This window comes from Chanodichthys erythropterus, chromosome 16, assembly GCF_024489055.1.
Source record: "Chanodichthys erythropterus isolate Z2021 chromosome 16, ASM2448905v1, whole genome shotgun sequence".
NCBI lineage: Eukaryota > Metazoa > Chordata > Actinopteri > Cypriniformes > Xenocyprididae > Chanodichthys > Chanodichthys erythropterus.
In genome coordinates this window covers 43,914,165-43,933,122 of record NC_090236.1, presented here as the reverse complement: position 1 = coordinate 43,933,122, position 18,958 = coordinate 43,914,165, and the positions used below count along the sequence as shown (strand labels likewise).

Genomic DNA, 18,958 nt, shown 5'->3' with positions numbered 1-18,958 from the left:
TTCACTACTGAAACGCTACATTATATTTCTCAGCAACGAGGTGTTTCATCGTGAAGAGGCAAATAAACAATAAGTGCACACAATACAAAGTTTCAGACATTGCTTAGAGTAGCATAAGCTAGAATAGGGAGGGATTAAGTGAAAGCATAGATTTTTTAATGAAGAGGTTAAGTGCTCATGAAAGAGATGCGTTTTCAGCTGTGGCCAGGGATTCTGCATCCATATATATCTATGGTGACTCATCCCCATGCCACGGTCACCCCAGAAACCCGATTTTTTGTGTGTTGCTTTCAGATTGAAAGGATTTTTATGCATAAGGGTAGGTTTTGAGAGGGTTTCAGACGTAAGGGTAGGTTTTAGGTGTGTTTCAGTGCAGTCTGTCATAAAAAGACAAATAAAAGAAATAAATGATAAAGAATAAGGCGTGATGGATAAGTCTTCTCGACAAAGCGCGATTAAATATATGATGCTTTTTTTCATAATTATGCAATTTACGAAATTATAGTTGATTTATAAATGTTACTTTAAACTTTATGCACTTTTTTTTAACAGACTGTCATGTTATTTTATTGATTTAAATAAAAAATGTAATGCAGTGCATTAATTTGTTGCTTATTGTGCCCTCTTGTGGCCTCAGGAGACAAGGCAAAAGCTGTTTTTTCCTCCAACTGAAATGATGGCTTTTAAATTTAAATGTAATTCGAATATTAGTAATATTTAAGTATAAAATTCGAATGTAGTTTTTCCGCCACTTTGACAGCCCTACATGAGTAAATTGAAAGAATTGGTAATTTTTGAAAAAAGTTAATTTTTACTTCAAACAAATTAATATTAACAAATTAATATTAATACATATTTTGCCATGAACTTATTGAGTTCTGTATGGAAGGAAAATAATGACAAATGTTTTTGAAACAAAACTGCTTGAATTGCACTAATTGAACAAATATATGCATTGCATTAACCATGCTTACATTTTAATGCATTATATTTTTAGAGCTTGTATTTATATAGGCATAGAAATTCTACATGGTTGTATATTTAAGCTGTGAATAGTTCAATTGAAAACAATTCACACATTTTCATTATTAAAAATTAATCTATAATTATAATCTATAATTAAATAACCTTTCAGATTTCACTTCCAAAATATGTGGCCTGTTTAAAAATACAACCTATAATATCCGGCAGGCAATATTTGGTCCTTTTTTTCACTTCCATGAATTCAGTGGTTCAAATTTGACGACTAATTCAACATTGCACAATATTGGAAAAACTGGCACAGTGCGCAGTCTTCACACAGTGTCAAACAAGCGCTTCAATCTAACGCTGTGCGGAGACTCTGAAATAGTTCCAGTGAAATGACAAAACAAAATGCACATAAACGTGTCCCTAGTCCCTGGTGTTGATATACTTGATATACATTGATGAACATCTTTGGGTTTAACGAGAGAAAAAAAAAACTATACGAGGGTGGATTTGAACTAGGACTGCACGATATATCATTTTAGAATCGAAATCACGACGTGTGTATCCGCAATAGTCACATCGCAAATGGTTTAAAATCGCTTGAATGTTTAAACTATCAGGACCTAAAACATTCAAATGATCCCTAAAAATTAACGTTCCCTATACTTGACATCGCACATCCTGCGATGTGACTATCGCGGATGTGCGCATTGCAATTTCAATGCTAAAATGATATATTGTGCTGCCCTAAAATGAAACAGTGCTGACATTTTCAACAACACTGATGTGGAAAACAGGAGAAACATTGTGCCACAGCGAATGAGTCAGTAGGCTTTTTAACCCCCCAAAAAATCAACAACATCAACCTTGGATTTACAGTATAACATTAACTGTAACAATGGTATTGTGGCAGACACATTGCATATTCATATAGAATTGTTAAATGTTTTAAAATTAAATGAATTAAATGTTATTAAATATTTAGCTATAGAAGTTTTTGTGCATTTTGTTTCTTTTAAATGTGTTTAGGCAACTGTTTTTCAAATACCATAGAAACCACGTAGTTACTTTTTACCGTGGTAGTGAGGTTCCATGCATGATTTTACATGTGGTTATCATAATCTATAAATGTATGATACTATGGAAGACCGATGGTTAATTTTAATACATAGTATTCTTAAATTGTCAGCTAGAATATTTAATTCTACCATATAAAAACTGTTATTTATTTTTTTTTTTTATAAAAATAAATTTACATCTGCATCCCAACTCAAGATAATTTTAAATGTGCATTTCTGAGAGACAAAACATGTAATATTAATAATATTGCTTGTGCGGTGCTACCAAATTAGGTTCTGGTGCCACCATCTGTAGGACTTGGTGGCACCAGTGCCACGCCTCTCAAATCTTAGTCTGGAGCCCTTAAGGCCCTCTTCACTTTCTGACTGTGGTCTTGGCTGCTTTTTCCTCTACTTTGTTGGGAGCTTGTTTGGCCGCATTCTTAAAATAGCTCTCTGACGTGTACAGTCCTGCTGAGGAATGTGACTGTGGCCATCCAGAATTCTCTGTGGCAGGATGTTATGCAAACATTCATTGCTGAACGGAGAGGTTTGTTATTACCACAGTTTGTAAAATGTTTAGAAAATGCTTGATTTTAACCGTTATTTTTTTTCAAGGTTTGAAATATGCCTGTATTTTGATTTTTTTTTTTTTTTTTTTTTAATTATGATTGTCTGATTATGTCTGGCGTGATTTAAAAAAATACAAATAATTGTATTAACGAGAAATAACCATAATCAAAGATCAAGCGTTGGATCCTTTGCACTTCATGATTCTTATTGAGTTGAAGTTGCACGTACGAGTGATAAATTGTTGTAAAAAAAAAAAAAAAAATTTAGTCTGTGTGAAGTGTGGCACTGTGTTCTTACATGTGAGAAGCTGTAATGTAAATGTAAAATAAAAGTATTATATTAATTAAGTTTACACTTTATTTTAAGGTGTCCTTGTTAGTGAAAATATACATTTAAGCACAGAGTAATATTAATTATCAACATGCACTTACTATATAATTTATGGTTAGGGTTTAGGGTTAGTTGCATGTAATTATGCATAATTTATTGTTATTACTATTAAGTACATATATCATGTAACAAGGACACTGTAAAATAGTGTTAACTTAAATGATAAGGTATTATATAATATAAAAATCTGAATATAATATTATTTTTGAATATATATATATATATACAATAGTATTTTTTATTTTACAATAAAATATTACAATAATAATAAAGTAAAATATGTGAATAAAAGCCTAAATTCAATCTGTTCGTTATATAAAGTGAGTCTCTTCAGATTTGGAAAAAAACACTTGATTCATATGGATTTGTTTTACGGTCTCTTGATGAACTTTTTGGAGTGTCAAAGTGGTAGTTTTCATTTAAAATATCTTAATTTGTGTTTCGAAGATGAGCAAAAGACTTTCAGGTTTAAAATGACGTGAACCAACCCTTTAACTCGTGTCTCCTGCATCTTTTTCTTCTGCTGAAATCAGGAATGGCATCACAGCTAAATGCAGCAATTTTTTTAAATGTGTAAAATAAAATAATGGCTGCTGAAAATTCAGCATTGCCATCACAGGTATAAATTACATTTTAAAATATTAAAATAGAAAAACATTATTTTAATTTGTAATAATTTTTTTTCATAACGTTACTGATGTTACTGTATTTTTGATCAAACAAATACAGCCTTGATGAGACTTAATTATGATATATATTATAGAATTAATTATTAATGCATCATAATTTTTTTCTAACTTTTGACTGGTAGTTTATATACTTTAAGTGCATACTAAATACACTGTAAGATTTACAAATTTTAGTTATATAGTAAAATTCCATGAAATTGATTTGAATAATCCTGACACATTATTCATAATATGGATTAAGAATTTTAAATGAGTAAAATAAATTAGAGCTTAAAACATTTTGCATGAATCTTAATTGATCAAAGGAATGGACCATTTCAGTTTGATTCATTCATAAATTTAAAATAAAATGAAAATGTTTAAATTTGTGAATACAAATCACAAATTTTACTAAACTACTGAAATTTGTAAATCCTAAAAAAAAAAAGGCTTTTTTTGTGTGTGTGTGTGTGTGTGTGTGTGTACAAAGTATAAATGCCCATCAACTATTCAAGGTTAAGAAACTGCAGACTGATCTAACCAGGTTAGCAGTGGCATAAGTGACATCAACAGGATTAATCTTAATCTAGTGTAATCCTCAATGTCTAAATCACCCGTGACTAGTTCAACATACTGTGTAGTAACTCAACTGAGCCTAACCTTATAGATAGTTCACCCAAAAATTTTGTCATCATTTACTCACCCTCATGTTGTTCCAAACCTGTATGAGATTATTTCTTCTGTTGAACACAAAAGAAGGTATTTTAAAGAATGTTGGTAATATGGTTGGGTACCGTTCACATTTTAACCATTACTAGTATCGGTACCTGAAATTTGGTTCCGGTACCCAATGGTACCTTTTTTCGGTACTTTACTCTGTGTAATAACAAAACATTTATTTCAGTGAAAAAAAATAAGTCCAAAGATTTTTTTATTTAGAAATTTTATACACTAGACAAAATAAAATCTGTTATGTTTGCGATGTAGTATGCATGAGATCGCATTACAGTGGAGAATACAAATGTCACGAAATACCGTTTTGCGCGCTGTTCTTCACCTCTGCTGTTCAGCGCTGCATTCAGACAGTACACAGTAGCACAAAAGTGTTGTTTAATTTTCCCCCACGATGCTGTCACAGCTGGAGTTTGACTAACAACACATGTAAAATATGACTGTGACAATATTTAATATGTAATAATATGCGGATATGTGGTTTCTGTGCGGAACGCCGCAATGAGATTAACTATGCTCGCAACGCAGATCATAGATCATATACGGACTGAAGTAAGCGCGTTTCAAGTTTTTATGGACATATTGCAAACAGTGTTAGTCTGCGTCCAGTTTTGTGAAATGTAACCACACTTCAGAATGTGGCGTTTAGCCATTGCCCTGTGTTGTGTTTGAACAAGTTGCAGGGGTGATGTCACATGGTCTCTCTCTTTCTCTAACGTACTTTATTCTTGTGCCCTGATGCGTTCTCAGGTACCGAAATTTGGCACCGATTGATTTAATGTGAATTGGTACTTGGTAGTACCGATGTAATTGTAATTGGGTCTGTGCCCTTAAAAGTACTGAGTTCTGTACCCAACCCTAGTTGGTAACCCGCAGTTGACGGTACCTATTGACATCCAAACCGTTCCAAACCTGTAAGACCTTCGTTCAGCTTTGGAACACAAATTAAGATACTTTTTGATGAAATCCAACTGGGTTTTTTTTATCCTCCATAGAAAGCAATGTAATTACCATCATTCAAGGTTCAGAAAAGTAGTAAAGACATGTTTAAAATAGTCAACACATTTGACAGTTTAAATGCAATGAGTCAGAAAAGAAAACTCAATTTGGTACTCCTACACTCTGACAGGTGGCTCTCTGTGCATGTGCACATATGTATAATTTTTTTCATAGATTTACATTCACAATTGATCACACATCAGTTTTTTTTTGTATTGTCATTATGAGGTATGAAGAAGCATGTGAAAAATAATTATTTAAAAAATTTGAGGCTGCATCATAACAAAATGAACTTGCAAGTGCTGTTGTGTTTTAAAAACAACCAGTTAAACAATCAGAGTTTGTGCAGATGGTTAATTTTATCGACTACTATCGAATAACACTGCAAATTTTAGTTTGGATGGTGCATTGCAATGACGTGTTAATTTTTAGAAACTGTAAATTTCTAGATACAAATGCAAAAAAAAAACATTTGTTGTCTGGTCTTTAAAAGTGATGAATAATTACGATACAAAATTTACATTCCACTGAAGTAATATTTGTTTTTGTTTTGTTTTTTTCAGGACAGTTTGGATGCTCTGGTTTATGACCTTGATTTTCCAGCCCTGAGGAAAAACAAAAGCATCGATAACTTCTTAAATAGATGTAAGTATTTTTTATCTGGAGCTTGTTCAGAATGATGAATCAAAACTGTTTGAGGCTGCTTTACTGCAAGCTGGGATTGTTTTGGGTCAGTAATTTCAGTCAGACACTATTTTGTCTGTCCAAGTATTCCCTCTACAAAAGGTCTTTCGGCACTGCATGGTGGTCACCCACATGTCATTATCTCCCCCCCCCCTCCCCTTTCTCTCTCTCTTTCTGACTCTCTTTCTCTCTTTCTTAATGTTACATTGGAGACATCAATGTGACATGATTGTGTGATTTATTTATTTATTTATTTATTTATTTATTGGGGTCGGGGGTGGGGGTTGTCTTTGGACTTGGGTCAGTAACCAACCACCCATAACAACTTAGCAACTACAATGGATCTTTTTTACAGCATATATGTATATATGTATGTATGTATATGACTGGATTGCTCATAGAATTCTGCCATTAGGTGGTGAAGACACTGGAAGTGTTCAAGCAAAACAGCCAAAACCTTGACCTAAAATCACCAGATTTTTAGTGCATCAGTTGCACAGGATTCGTTTGTATTATATATGCATGTAAATGAATTTATGGTCTTTTCAAGCAGAATAAGTGATATATGAAATCAATAAAATAGGTGTGTCTTCTGCACACTGACTACACAGCTCTTATATCTAAACGAATACTTATCTCACCAGAAATCATATAGAACATAAATGTCATAATTAAATCATTCAGCTGTATTGAAAAGATAATCTCATTGATCACAAATTCAATAGAATTCGATTAAGTATATTTATTCAATATTTTAATGAACTTGTTCTTATGTAAATGATTTACGTTTTAGATGCTGTCAATATTGTGTGTTTTAATGTAGGTTTAGTAGAACCACACTTTATGTAAAATACAAACGCACATGAGGTCACCAATCAGATCTTGCCTTCCATTGACTGGCATAGTATTTTTATTTTCTACTATGGTAGTCAATGGGGGAGAAATCTGCTTCGTTACAAACATACTTCCAGATACCTTCCTTTTGTGTACAGCAGAACAAAAAATAAAATTATACATATTTGGAACAACTTGAGGGGGAGTAAATGATGACAGAAATGCCATTTTTGGGTGAAATATCCCTTCAAGATTCACTCTATTCCTCAAATAAAGACGATATATGGCTTCATAAGAATGCACCATGGGTTTATTGTAATAATTGTATAATATTTTAGTTTTTTGGCCAGTTCTTGCAGTTATATTACTGTGACTGACTGTACTTTCATTTTTATCAAGGCAGCAGTTAACTGTTGCGCTCATAGTGAAAGTGATCACCAATGGAATCATTCAGTTTTAGGCGGGGATTAGTGTAAATGTAGATATTAAATAAGAGTTGTGTCTTACGTGAATGAAAGTAGAACAAATCCGATATGGTTATCGGTGCATTAAGCCTTGCAGTGTAAACGCAGCCAAAAATAGACTTACCTGTTAAAATGAAAAACAGTTAGATGTTATTCTTTTGGCAATGCTTTGTAACTAGAGCTGAGCAATATATTGAATATTAACATATTCAACAATCATATTCTCATGATTTAGCTTGTAATATACTTCGCAACATTGTGAATATCACAATTATTTTAATGGCAAGATATTTCTTAAAGAGCATGCATAATTTAATTTTTCCTCCTTGTTTTTCCAGAGATCACACAAGCAAGTGTGCAACTGTCATATTTGTTATAATGTTTTCAAACTTTAATGAATTGTGATGCATCTGAGAATGAATATGATTCAAATCATATTTTCTCTGCTGTATTTTAAATCTGTTGGTCTGTGCATACTTGTGCCAAATGTGACTCGTACAAGTAAGAAAATAATCCCTCTTGCTTGGCAATGTCCAAATCTGGCTGAATGTTATCTGTCCCCTAGGGAAGCAGAGTTGTTATGTTAGATAAAGCCTTTAGGGCCCTATGTGGTACAGAAATTCACCTAAATGGATTCCTTTTCACTTCCTCTTATATTGAGGTTATCTAATTCCTCTGTTGGGGATAAACAGTTTAGGACCCTTGGAACCAGATATGTTGAATAAAGACCCGGAGTCAAAGTTTTAAAAAAATAATAAATTGGAGAAAAATTTAATGAAGAATAGTTTGCAGTTTCATCAGCAGAAGCCAGCTTCTCACAAGGAGTTCGTAGGCCGCTCTGCGTACATTCACATTTCCACAACAATTATACTCTAACAGAGTCCACTAACTACGTCATTACTTCAGGTTGGATGATTCTGATTGGCTAGGAAAAATAGACAAGATTAGAAATTTTCCACACGTGGACAGCATATCTTCCTTCGTCACGATGATGACGAGGGGGACCCTAGATTTAGGTACCCGATGTCCTTTTGGGGTCATGATGTGGCGTCTGCTGGTCTCAAGCAGAATGCCAGTTGTCCAGTACAAAGGGACCTGCACAAAACACTTAGCGCACATACACAGATACACATGATTCACAGCTTCTTCAAGGCTGAAGTTGATCTGAGCTCTGCTCTGAGCAGGAAACTTTACCAAAACATACTGATAACATGTTCTTTTCTCTCAGTGAGAGGTACAGAGGAAAATAGATCCTTTAACATACATTGAAGAAGTCATTCAAATAATTAAACAGAAATATAAATGTTGATTTATAACTTAAAAGATATATATTGAAGCGGCAGTGGATTCCAGAATCCACCCCTTCACCTCCCTCTCTTTTTGTTAATGGATTCTTAACAATATGCAGATGCCTGTCTAAAGACACAGCCAGAACTGCATATGATTAAATGGTTTATTGGGGGGGTGGGGTGAGAGTGCGTTATGGTGATTAGTGATTAGCTCTACTGAAGCACAGAAATGATATGGCCTGTGACTCAAAAAGAAAGATGGCAAGAGGTGTAGCCGTAATATGCTGAGTTATGTGTGCCACCAGAAAGAAACACGCTGAAAGGCAAAATTTCCAATATTAGCTGCAAAGTACATTTATTGGCATAATATTATTTTAGTAATAAATTCTAGGGCCCTATAATTTCCGCGATCACGGAATCGCAGACGGAATCGCAGAATCCATTCATAAAAACGGAATTTACTATATAACGCGGAATGTCACGGAATTTGTCAAATTTTTGATGAATGAATTAAAAGCAGGTCAGTACACTTAAATTAAATTGCGATATAGACTAGTGTCTGTGAATATTAAACCGCAAAAAGACTATTTAAACATGAATCCTGCATGCCTGTGCCTCTGAAATGATGCAGAAGTGCAGTTTCATTTACCTCACACTGCCTCACACCATCACACACAATCGCGCGGGCGCACGCATGCTGAAGTACACGCGAAGCTCACGGTGTTTTCGTCCTCTGTCGCCTCACTATATGAACGCACTAATTCATCTCCAGAGCTGCTCTGAAAGTCACTTCATCAGCATTTAACCTCTTTGTTTGAGAAAACTACAGTCATAAACACAGAGAAACTCAAAGCTCTAGGCAAACCGTCAAAATAAAGATTCGATTTAACTTGACAGAAACATATTACTGTTGTACAGTAGAATTTAGATAAATTAATTTAACAATAAATTATTAAAATATATTTTTAAACAATAATCTCAGTATTTCTTCCATGTTTTTATTTTAACAGTAAAGCTCATTGCAGTGCAGCACATTTGGCAAAAAAAACTTTAATTTCATGATTAAAAGATAAATTAAATGGTATGCATTCATTTGATTGCCAGCAAAATTTAAATACACAACAGAAAAAAAAAAAAAAAAATTCAATTAATTAGACATTCTTTTTGATTATTAAAATGGAATTAAACCATTAAAATGGAATCCAGAAAACAGAATTTGGTAAAAATAAAAGTTGAGGGAAAAGAATAAAACGTTTATCATAGGGCCCTAAAAATTTTTAATTTTTTTGTGAAACTTTTATTAAATTGTTGGTAAATTGGACAAGGTTCATTATTTCAATTAATTAGACATGCTTTTTGATTACTAAAATTTAATTTGCCACCTGCCTGTTATTTTCAGTGAGTTTCTAGAGTTGCCCACCCTTGCTATAGATATTCAACTAACTCAGCTAAACACAGTTGTGCATCGTTATCTAATCATGACGAGAATTTCAGGTCAGGAACATTTTGTAACTATTCTGTGCCAAGCTGCACTCAAGTGGAGAAGCAACTTAACCATTCCTTACTGTTCTCAGAACTGTTTGGCACAATGATAGAAAAGTGGCTTTTGTTGTCAGACAAAGATGCCCACTGTGATAAGTGATGGCTACATTGGAATGCATCATGTCAATATTTAAGACTATTTTGCTGTATCTCAGCTAAACTTTGGCATATAGACACCAAACTTTATGTTGTCAATCTACAATAACCAGACCACGGCTGTGTCCAAAGGCTGAAAAATGCGGACACATCTTGTCTACTGAGATACCTTAATCTGATCAGTTTCTCAAGGCAGCATAGACGTTTACTTCATTGTCTATGATATGATATGTGGTTGCATGACAGTGAGTTAAAAAATAAAAATCTAAAAGTTGTAGTTGATGAGCAGTGTAATGTATGCTTTGGAAAAAAATGATTTTCATTTTTAGCAAGAAATTAGTATTGTAGTAAGGAAATTTTCACTTAGCAGCCCACATCAATTTGGTCATCACCATCTTGTTGGTACGTTCTGCAACAAGGATCAAAAAATAAGCAAATACATAATTTGGGGTAATGACAAGTAATTTTTAGTTATTGTTTTTCAACCATCTTGTTTAAAATAGTCTATAGTTGTTTTTAATTACTCATTTTTGCAGTTGGTCTGATGCTCCCTGCCATGTTTGTTTAGCTTCTCATTTTGCCTATGTTGTGCTTGGCCCCTTACAGTAATATTATTAGCAGACACCTTTTGTAGGCATCTATTGTATCGGTTAGTTTTCTTCTTCTATTTGGGAACCTTTAATATAGAATACTTGGAACAATAGTAAACATGTATCAGGTTAAATATTTAAATTAAAGTATTTAATTCTTCTTAGTTAAATTAAAATGATATAAAATAAAATTAATTCAGTCATTTAAATGAGCCTAAACCTGCAGCTATTAATTAGATAATAGATACATAAACAATTGACTTATTTTCTGTAAAAGACTTTAAAAAAAAGTTGCAGTCACTTCTGTGAGCCAGGCATGTGATCAGCTAAAGACTACAAAAAAAGAAGGTATTAACAGAGTTATAATGAAAATATTAAAAAGTATTAATATAAATATTATATGATATACTGTATATCATTATTATTATTATGGATGTCTTTATTTCTTGCTTTCAAACATTAAATCATTGTGATTTTATTTTGGTGGAAATCCAATGGGAGATCCAGGAAGACTTTTGTCTTTGACAACGACAACAGATTTGTAAACGATTGGTGGTTGGTGCACGTTGCGTTTCCAAATGCAAATTATTAGCGACTCAAACACACAGCACTTGCAGAGCAGCATTTACTGTGAATCGAAGCTGCAAGCTGCATTTAACTTCATGCAGTGCGTCAGATAATATATTTATATAATTACATCACAACCATCGCGATTTGATGATCACACTAAGACGCATCACATTCCCAAATCCATGCATTGTCAAAATTCATTAAAGTTACCGGGCAACTGGTGAATGAACTGATGTATTAGCACATGCTAATAGTGTCCCGTAAATGGAACCGCAAGCTTGTGAATGTGCTGTCAGAAGCAAGCCGTCCATTAAATAAATGTATTAGAACATGTAACATTTTGCAGTTTATTTAGTAGTTAAGGCCATTTTGTGATTTAGGTCATCATACAGTTACCAACCACTCGTCTTTTGGCTATATTTACTTTTATTATAACCAAAGCAAGCACACTCTGGGTGATATTGTGCATATGTGTCTTTGTTTCTAGATAAGGACACAATCAGCAAAATTCGTGAGCTTCGTATGAAAGCAGAGGACTATGAAGTGGTAAAAGTCATAGGAAGAGGGGCATTTGGAGAAGTACAACTGGTAAGTGTACTGTCGTCTTTTATACTGCTGTCACTGCCATTTTTGGTTGATTTTAATGCTGTCACACTGTATTATACCATTATTTAGAATTTGTTACAACTTTTTACCATTACATTTAACATTTGCATAGGAAATGTACTTCTTCTTTTTTTTTTTTTTAATATACGATTATGACAGTATGTGATTTGTATGTGATTTTTATGCATTTTGGGGTACATTGAGTACATTACAATAAAGGATGTTTACATGATCAGTGCTGAGCAGATGTAGTGTTTAGCTTATTATAAAAGGGTGTACATTTACAGAATTATACCATTAGTGGCATAGCCAGTGGCTAGCCAGGTAGCACAACAGTCTGTTAACAGCTGAGTGACGCTCAATCCATATTGTACATTCAAATAAGTCAGGTGTTTAAAGCTGACAAGAACTTGGTGCCCAGCTGGTTGGACATGAATTTGCTGGAGGCAGTGAACAAGGTGTTGAGGCCACTTCAGGAGTTCACTGATGCCTTGTCTGGTGAACACTATGTTAGTGTCTTGTGCCTCAAACCAGTACTCCATCTCTTCAATGAAACCATTCTTGCTGAGGGAGAAAATAACTCTCAGCTGGACATGAAACAACAATTCTAACCTTCTGCAAATTTCAGATTATACAGTATAAAACAGTGTAGCATTGTTGTGAACACATTTGGCCATGCAACATTGATATTTTATTATAGTATTATAGTATATTGAAGGTTAATATTTTGATTTTGTTTGTTTGTTTGTTTTGCTAATAAAATCAAAAATTTGCTTATTTGCAGGTCAATGCATATTAATTGTCTGCACAAATCTTTCTTATGTGCTAGTGTGTGTGTGTGTATATATATATATATATATATATATATAAACCTGTCATTATTAGGGCCCAAGCGAAAATTCGCGCAGGGCCCTGTTGTTCTTCTAAGGATTATTAGGGCCCAAGCGAAAATTCGCGCAGGGCCCTCTTGTTCTTCTAAGGATTATTATTATTAGGGCCCAAGCGAAAATTCGCGCAGGGCCCTCTTGTTCTTCTAAGGATTATTAGGGCCCAAGCGAAAATTCGCGCAGGGCCCTCTTGTTCTTCTAAGGATTATTATTATTAGGGCCCAAGCGAAAATTCGCGCAGGGCCCTCTTGTTCTTCTAAGGATTATTAGGGCCCAAGCGAAAATTCGCACAGGGCCCTCTTGTTCTTCTAAGGATTATTATTATTAGGGCCCAAGCGAAAATTCGCGCAGGGCCCTCTTGTTCTTCTAAGGATTATTAGGGCCCAAGCGAAAATTCGCGCGGGGCCCTCTTGTTCTTCTAAGGATTATTATTATTAGGGCCCAAGCGAAAATTCGCGCGGGGCCCTCTTGTTCTTCTAAGGATTATTATTATTAGGGCCCAAGCGAAAATTCGCACAGGGCCCTCTTGTTCTTCTAAGGATTATTATTATTAGGGCCCAAGCGAAAATTCGCGCAGGGCCCTCTTGTTCTTCTAAGGATTATTAGGGCCCAAGCGAAAATTCGCGCGGGGCCCTCTTGTTCTTCTAAGGATTATTAGGGCCCAAGCGAAAATTCGCGCAGGGCCCTCTTGTTCTTCTAAGGATTATTATTATTAGGGCCCAAGCGAAAATTCGCGCAGGGCCCTCTTGTTCTTCTAAGGATTATTAGGGCCCAAGCGAAAATTCGCGCAGGGCCCTCTTGTTCTTCTAAGGATTATTAGGGCCCAAGCGAAAATTCGCGCAGGGCCCTCTTGTTCTTCTAAGGATTATTAGGGCCCAAGCGAAAATTCGCGCAGGGCCCTCTTGTTCTTCTAAGGATTATTATTATTTTTAGGGCCCAAGCGAAAATTCGCGCAGGGCCCTCTTGTTCTTCTAAGGATTATTAGGGCCCAAGCGAAAATTCGCGCAGGGCCCTCTTGTTCTTCTAAGGATTATTTTTTTTTTTTTTTTTTTTTTCCGTCTTCCGGGGCTTTTTGGGGGCCTTAACATGCTCAAAAACTCTTGAAAATTGGCACACACATTGGAATCCGCGGCCATTAGGACGCCGGAGAGGCTGGTACCCGGGCGTGGCAGGGGGGCTCGACAGCGCCCCCTTGAAAAAAGTCTGAAAATTTGGTCCATATATTAAACATGCTTGCACGTATTAGTATGAAACTCGGTACACATATAGACCTCATCGGGCCGAACAACTTTCGCGCTCTAAGTTAATCGCCACGCCAACAGGAAGTCAGCTATTAAGGGTTGTTTGAAAAACGCATGCTCTGGAATTTGATATACTCCTCCTAGACGATTAATCCGATCGCCACCAAACTCGGTCAGCATGAAGTCAAGACACTGATGATTAAAAATTGCCAGGGGATTTTTGATATCTCGAACGGTTTGGCCGTGGCGAGGCAACGAATTTATGGCGAGAAAAAGGAAACAGGAAATGTGTTATAACGTCTTAATACATATATTGATCTTTATGAAACTTCACAAGTGTGTTCGTTATAGGAGTCTGATCACATGGATGTGACTATTGTGAGTCAAAGTTATAGCGCCACCAACTGGCAGCAGGAAGTGTATCACTTTTTGAAATGTTTTGAGATCACCCTCTTATTTTTACCTGATTTGCTTCAAACTTCATCAGTGTAATGTCAATACACAGCAGATGTAGACCTATGACAGGATTTTTGATATTTGAAATATTGTTGCCATGGCAACAGGTCAAACTGTAATAATATTCTTGAGTGTTTTTGAGGCTCTTAACATGCTTCAAATTGCATGAAACTCGACACACACATCAATATTGTCAACCAGTAGACATGGACAAAGCCATAGAAATGGGCGTGGTGGAGGGGCTCAGTAGCGCCACCTTTTGACAAAAGTGGGGGGTTAGTTTTTCCTACAGTCACCAAACTCGGTACACATATTATTCTCATCAAGCCGGACAATTTTCTAATTTACATTCATTAGCTCCGACCAACAGGAAGTCAGCTATTTTGGTTTGAATGTTAATTTTTTGAAAAAACAGGCTATGAATTTTATACTACTACTCCTACAGGGTTTATCCAATTTACACCAAGCTTTTTTTAACTTGTTGCGAACACATTGAAGTTGTTTAATTGCAAACGGATTTTGGATATCTCAAACGGTTTGGCCGTGGCGAGGCAACGAATTTATGGCGAGAAAAGGGAAACAGGAAATGTGTTATAACTTCTGCATACATTAATTGATGTTTATGAAACTTCAGGAGTGTGTTGGTTGTAGTAGTCTGATCACATGGATGTAACTATTGTGAGTCAAAGTTATAGCGCCACCAAATGGCAGCAAGAAGTGTATCACTTTTAAAATGCTTTGAGATCACCCTCTTATTTTTACCTGATTTGCTTCAAACTTCATCAGTGTAATGTCAATACACAGCAGATGTAGACCTATGACAGGATTTTTGATATTTGAAATATTGTTGCCATGGCAACAGGTCAAACTGTAATAATATTCTTGAGTGTTTTTGAGGCTCTTAACATGCTTCAAATTGCATGAAACTCGACACACACATCAATATTGTCAACCAGTAGACATGGACAAAGCCATAGAAATGGGCGTGGTGGAGGGGCTCAGTAGCGCCACCTTTTGACAAAAGTGGGGGTTAGTTTTTCCTACAGTCACCAAACTCGGTACACATATTGTTCTCATCAAGCCGGACAATTTTCTAATTTACATTCATTAGCTCCGACCAACAGGAAGTCAGCTATTTTGGTTTGAATGTTAATTTTTTGAAAAAACAGGCTATGAATTTTATACTACTACTCCTACAGGGTTTATCCAATTTACACCAAGCTTTTTTTAACTTGTTGCTAACACATTGAAGTTGTTTAATTGCAAACGGATTTTGGATATCTCAAACGGTTTGGCCGTGGCGAGGCAACAAATTTATGGCAAGAAAAGGGCAACAAAGTGTTATAACTTCTGCATACATTAATTGATTTTGATGAAACTTTGGCTTAGTCTTCGTTGTACAAGGCTGATCACATGGATTTGACTATTGTGATTCAAAGTCATAGCGCCACCAACTGGAAGCAGAAAATGTGTCACTTTCAGCATACATTGAGATCACCCTCTTATTTTTACCTGATTTGCTTCAAAATTCATCAGAATAATGTTAAAACTTGGCACATGTAATCCTTTGAAAATGGCCAGGGAGGAGGGGCTCTATAACGGCACCTTGTAGTGCAGTAAATGTGGAGTGAATTTGACATAGTCCTTTGATGTTTAACCGTTTTAAGTGCCTATTGCCCGCTGTGCACAGTTGCCCTGAAGCCACCGGGGTGGCGGTGCCACCGGGCTTGGGCCCGCCATCGCTGCTCGCAGCTATATTATATTATATTATTGTAGCTATCTGTTCTATTACTTTGTGTATTTTGTGCACCATTGTGGACAGTAAAATAAGCGATGTAAATGCCCATTTATGCAAAGGAAAAAATTACAGTGAAACTGCCAGAATCTTAAAAAAAATACAGTGACAGATTTTGGTCATGTTGCCCAGCACTGCAGATAGGTTGTTTTTTCCTTACATTTTTAACTTTTCATTAGTGTGAATACAGTAGAAGTTATGTGAGTGTTGTATATTCTATATTGTTTCCTTTGTGTGTCATAGTTCAGTGAAGTTAAAGCAAATAACAAGCCCTGTTCATATTCCCTGTCTTTCTGTTCTGTAGGTGAGGCACAAAGCCACGAGGAAAGTGTACGCCATGAAGCTGCTCAGCAAATTTGAGATGATCAAAAGGTCGGACTCTGCTTTCTTCTGGGAAGAGAGGGATATTATGGCCTTTGCAAACAGTAATTGGGTAGTACAGGTATGAATCAATTGATTAATTATGATTATTAATCATAATCAGCTATGTGATTCATCTAGTGTGGATGAATGTGTAGTTGCTGTCTAGTTATTATAAAAACAAATTTAAAAACTGAATACATTTTATACAGGTTACACGCAAACCAACTTCCAGATTCTGTAAAATGGGTGCTTCCCTTCTAGTTCAGGTCTTTTGTATGTACTTTGTTAAATATGTCGTTTGTGTCGTTTTACTCAAGATGCCTTCAAAGTATCTACTATAACTGATGTCCTTTCCGTATGGAGATTGATTACTAAAACTTTTTTTATTTTTCTTCTTACTAAAATGTGGACATTTAAATTGAATAAAATGCCAACAATAAAAATAACTAGCTAGGTTAGCTGATTACCTTAAAAGGCCATAGATATCGCCAACAAATATCATTTTTTTCCCCAGCTGTTTTATGCATTCCAAGACGATCGCTACCTCTATATGGTGATGGAGTATATGCCAGGTGGAGACCTGGTCAACCTAATGAGCAACTATGATGTGCCTGAGAAGTGGGCACGTTTCTACACTGCTGAGGTTGTGCTGGCACTGGATGGCATCCACTCCATGGGCTTCATTCACAGGTCTCACTCATACATTAAACCAGGGGTCTCCAACACATCGCCCATGAGCTACCAGTAGCTTGTGGCCTGATTGGAGGTAGCTCACCAAGATGTACTTTTCAGAGTGAGCTAATATAGACAGGTGTCCCACCCCTCCAACATAAATCAAGTTTGACATATTGGCTGTGAGGTTATTATTTTTATTTATTTATGAACATGCTAATTTAATTACAATATAACAGAAACACAACCAACAATCCAAAAAAATCAGGACTTCAAAGTTTCAATCAAGCAAGATTAAGCAGCATAGGTTTCGTTCTGTGTGAAAACATGACTGAAGAAATTATTTTAAAGAATGTATGTATCAATTAATTATTTTAATGTATCTCTAAGGGGGAAAACCAACTGTCTTTAGAAAAGTTTCAATGGCATTTATCTTTCATCTTCCCTCTGAGTAATGCCTAATAAAGTAGTGTTTATAAGCGAAGCACTGCTGTGTTACATAGGTTACCGGAGAAACTGCTCTATTTCTGCTGTTCCATAAGCGCCATCTACTGTCAGAGAGTGAATTTACATTTTCATTCTGTCTGTCTGCCTTTATTGTTCAGTAAGTGCGAAAATCAGACAGAATATTTGTTTATTTTAAAAGATGTAAAATAAGCTAATGTGCATTCTAAAAATCTTCGGATAATAAGGTAGCCTTGTTTATGGAGCAGAAAAAATGACAGTTTATCATTTTGATTAAACCTTTTAATAAAAATGATTTAAAGGTTGAAATGTGAGGTTTATCTTTTTATAAAACTTTTTTTGTCAAAACTTTATTTGAACTTGTAGTACATGTTAGTAGATAACGTTATGTTGACACTCCTTTAAAATCTGGCCATCATTTTTAATGTTATTAATTTAATGTTTATGCAAAACAAAAAGTGCATATTGATGCTAATTTTATTTGTTGATTTTCGACATAAAACTTAGTGAATTGATTTCACTGCATAGTATCAGTACTTTTTGTACATTTCCAGCACATTTTAACAATACCTTGATAACTGTGTTGAGTTTGGTCACTATATAGTTACATTTTCATTCAGTTTCATATCTAGTTATGATGCACTATGAAATCAACTGTAGTTATGCGTGTTTACAGTATAATATGCAAAGTACTATTTTCCATAAAGAACTATTCTCTGATTCTGTTCTTTTCTCTGAAATTAAAGGGTGACGCATATAAACCTACAAAAATTCTTTCAGGTGTAAAACAGTTTGGATAGTTATGAGAGTTAAGATACATTATTTAAGTATGGTATAACATGAGTAGCTCTTGGCCACTTTCATTTTTAAAAAGTAGCTCTCAAATGAAAAAAAGCTTGGAGACCCCTGCATTAAACAGTCTTTTTTTTTTTCTTTTCTTTTTTTTAGGTGTGCTTCCTTACTTGGAATTTTGAAAATAACCTGTGTGTGTGTGTGTGTGTGTGTTTTCGCTTAA

At 35.1% G+C, this 18,958-nt stretch overlaps 1 protein-coding gene across 3 annotated transcripts in view; it reads left to right on the top strand.

Moving 5' to 3' along the window:
• rock1 (Rho-associated, coiled-coil containing protein kinase 1) overlaps positions 1–18,958 on the top strand; it is a 121,762-nt gene that overhangs the window by 50,995 nt on the left and 51,809 nt on the right. For all 3 annotated transcript variants that reach the window (XR_010891887.1, XM_067362272.1, XM_067362271.1), the window contains exons 2-5: positions 5,953–6,034; positions 11,946–12,046; positions 16,748–16,885; positions 17,321–17,496. Coding sequence is in view for 2 of the 3 variants with exons in the window: in XM_067362272.1 (XP_067218373.1) it covers positions 5,953–6,034; positions 11,946–12,046; positions 16,748–16,885; positions 17,321–17,496 (497 nt within the window). In the remaining variant the exon portion in view is untranslated. The remainder of the gene's footprint in view (positions 1–5,952; positions 6,035–11,945; positions 12,047–16,747; positions 16,886–17,320; positions 17,497–18,958) is intronic.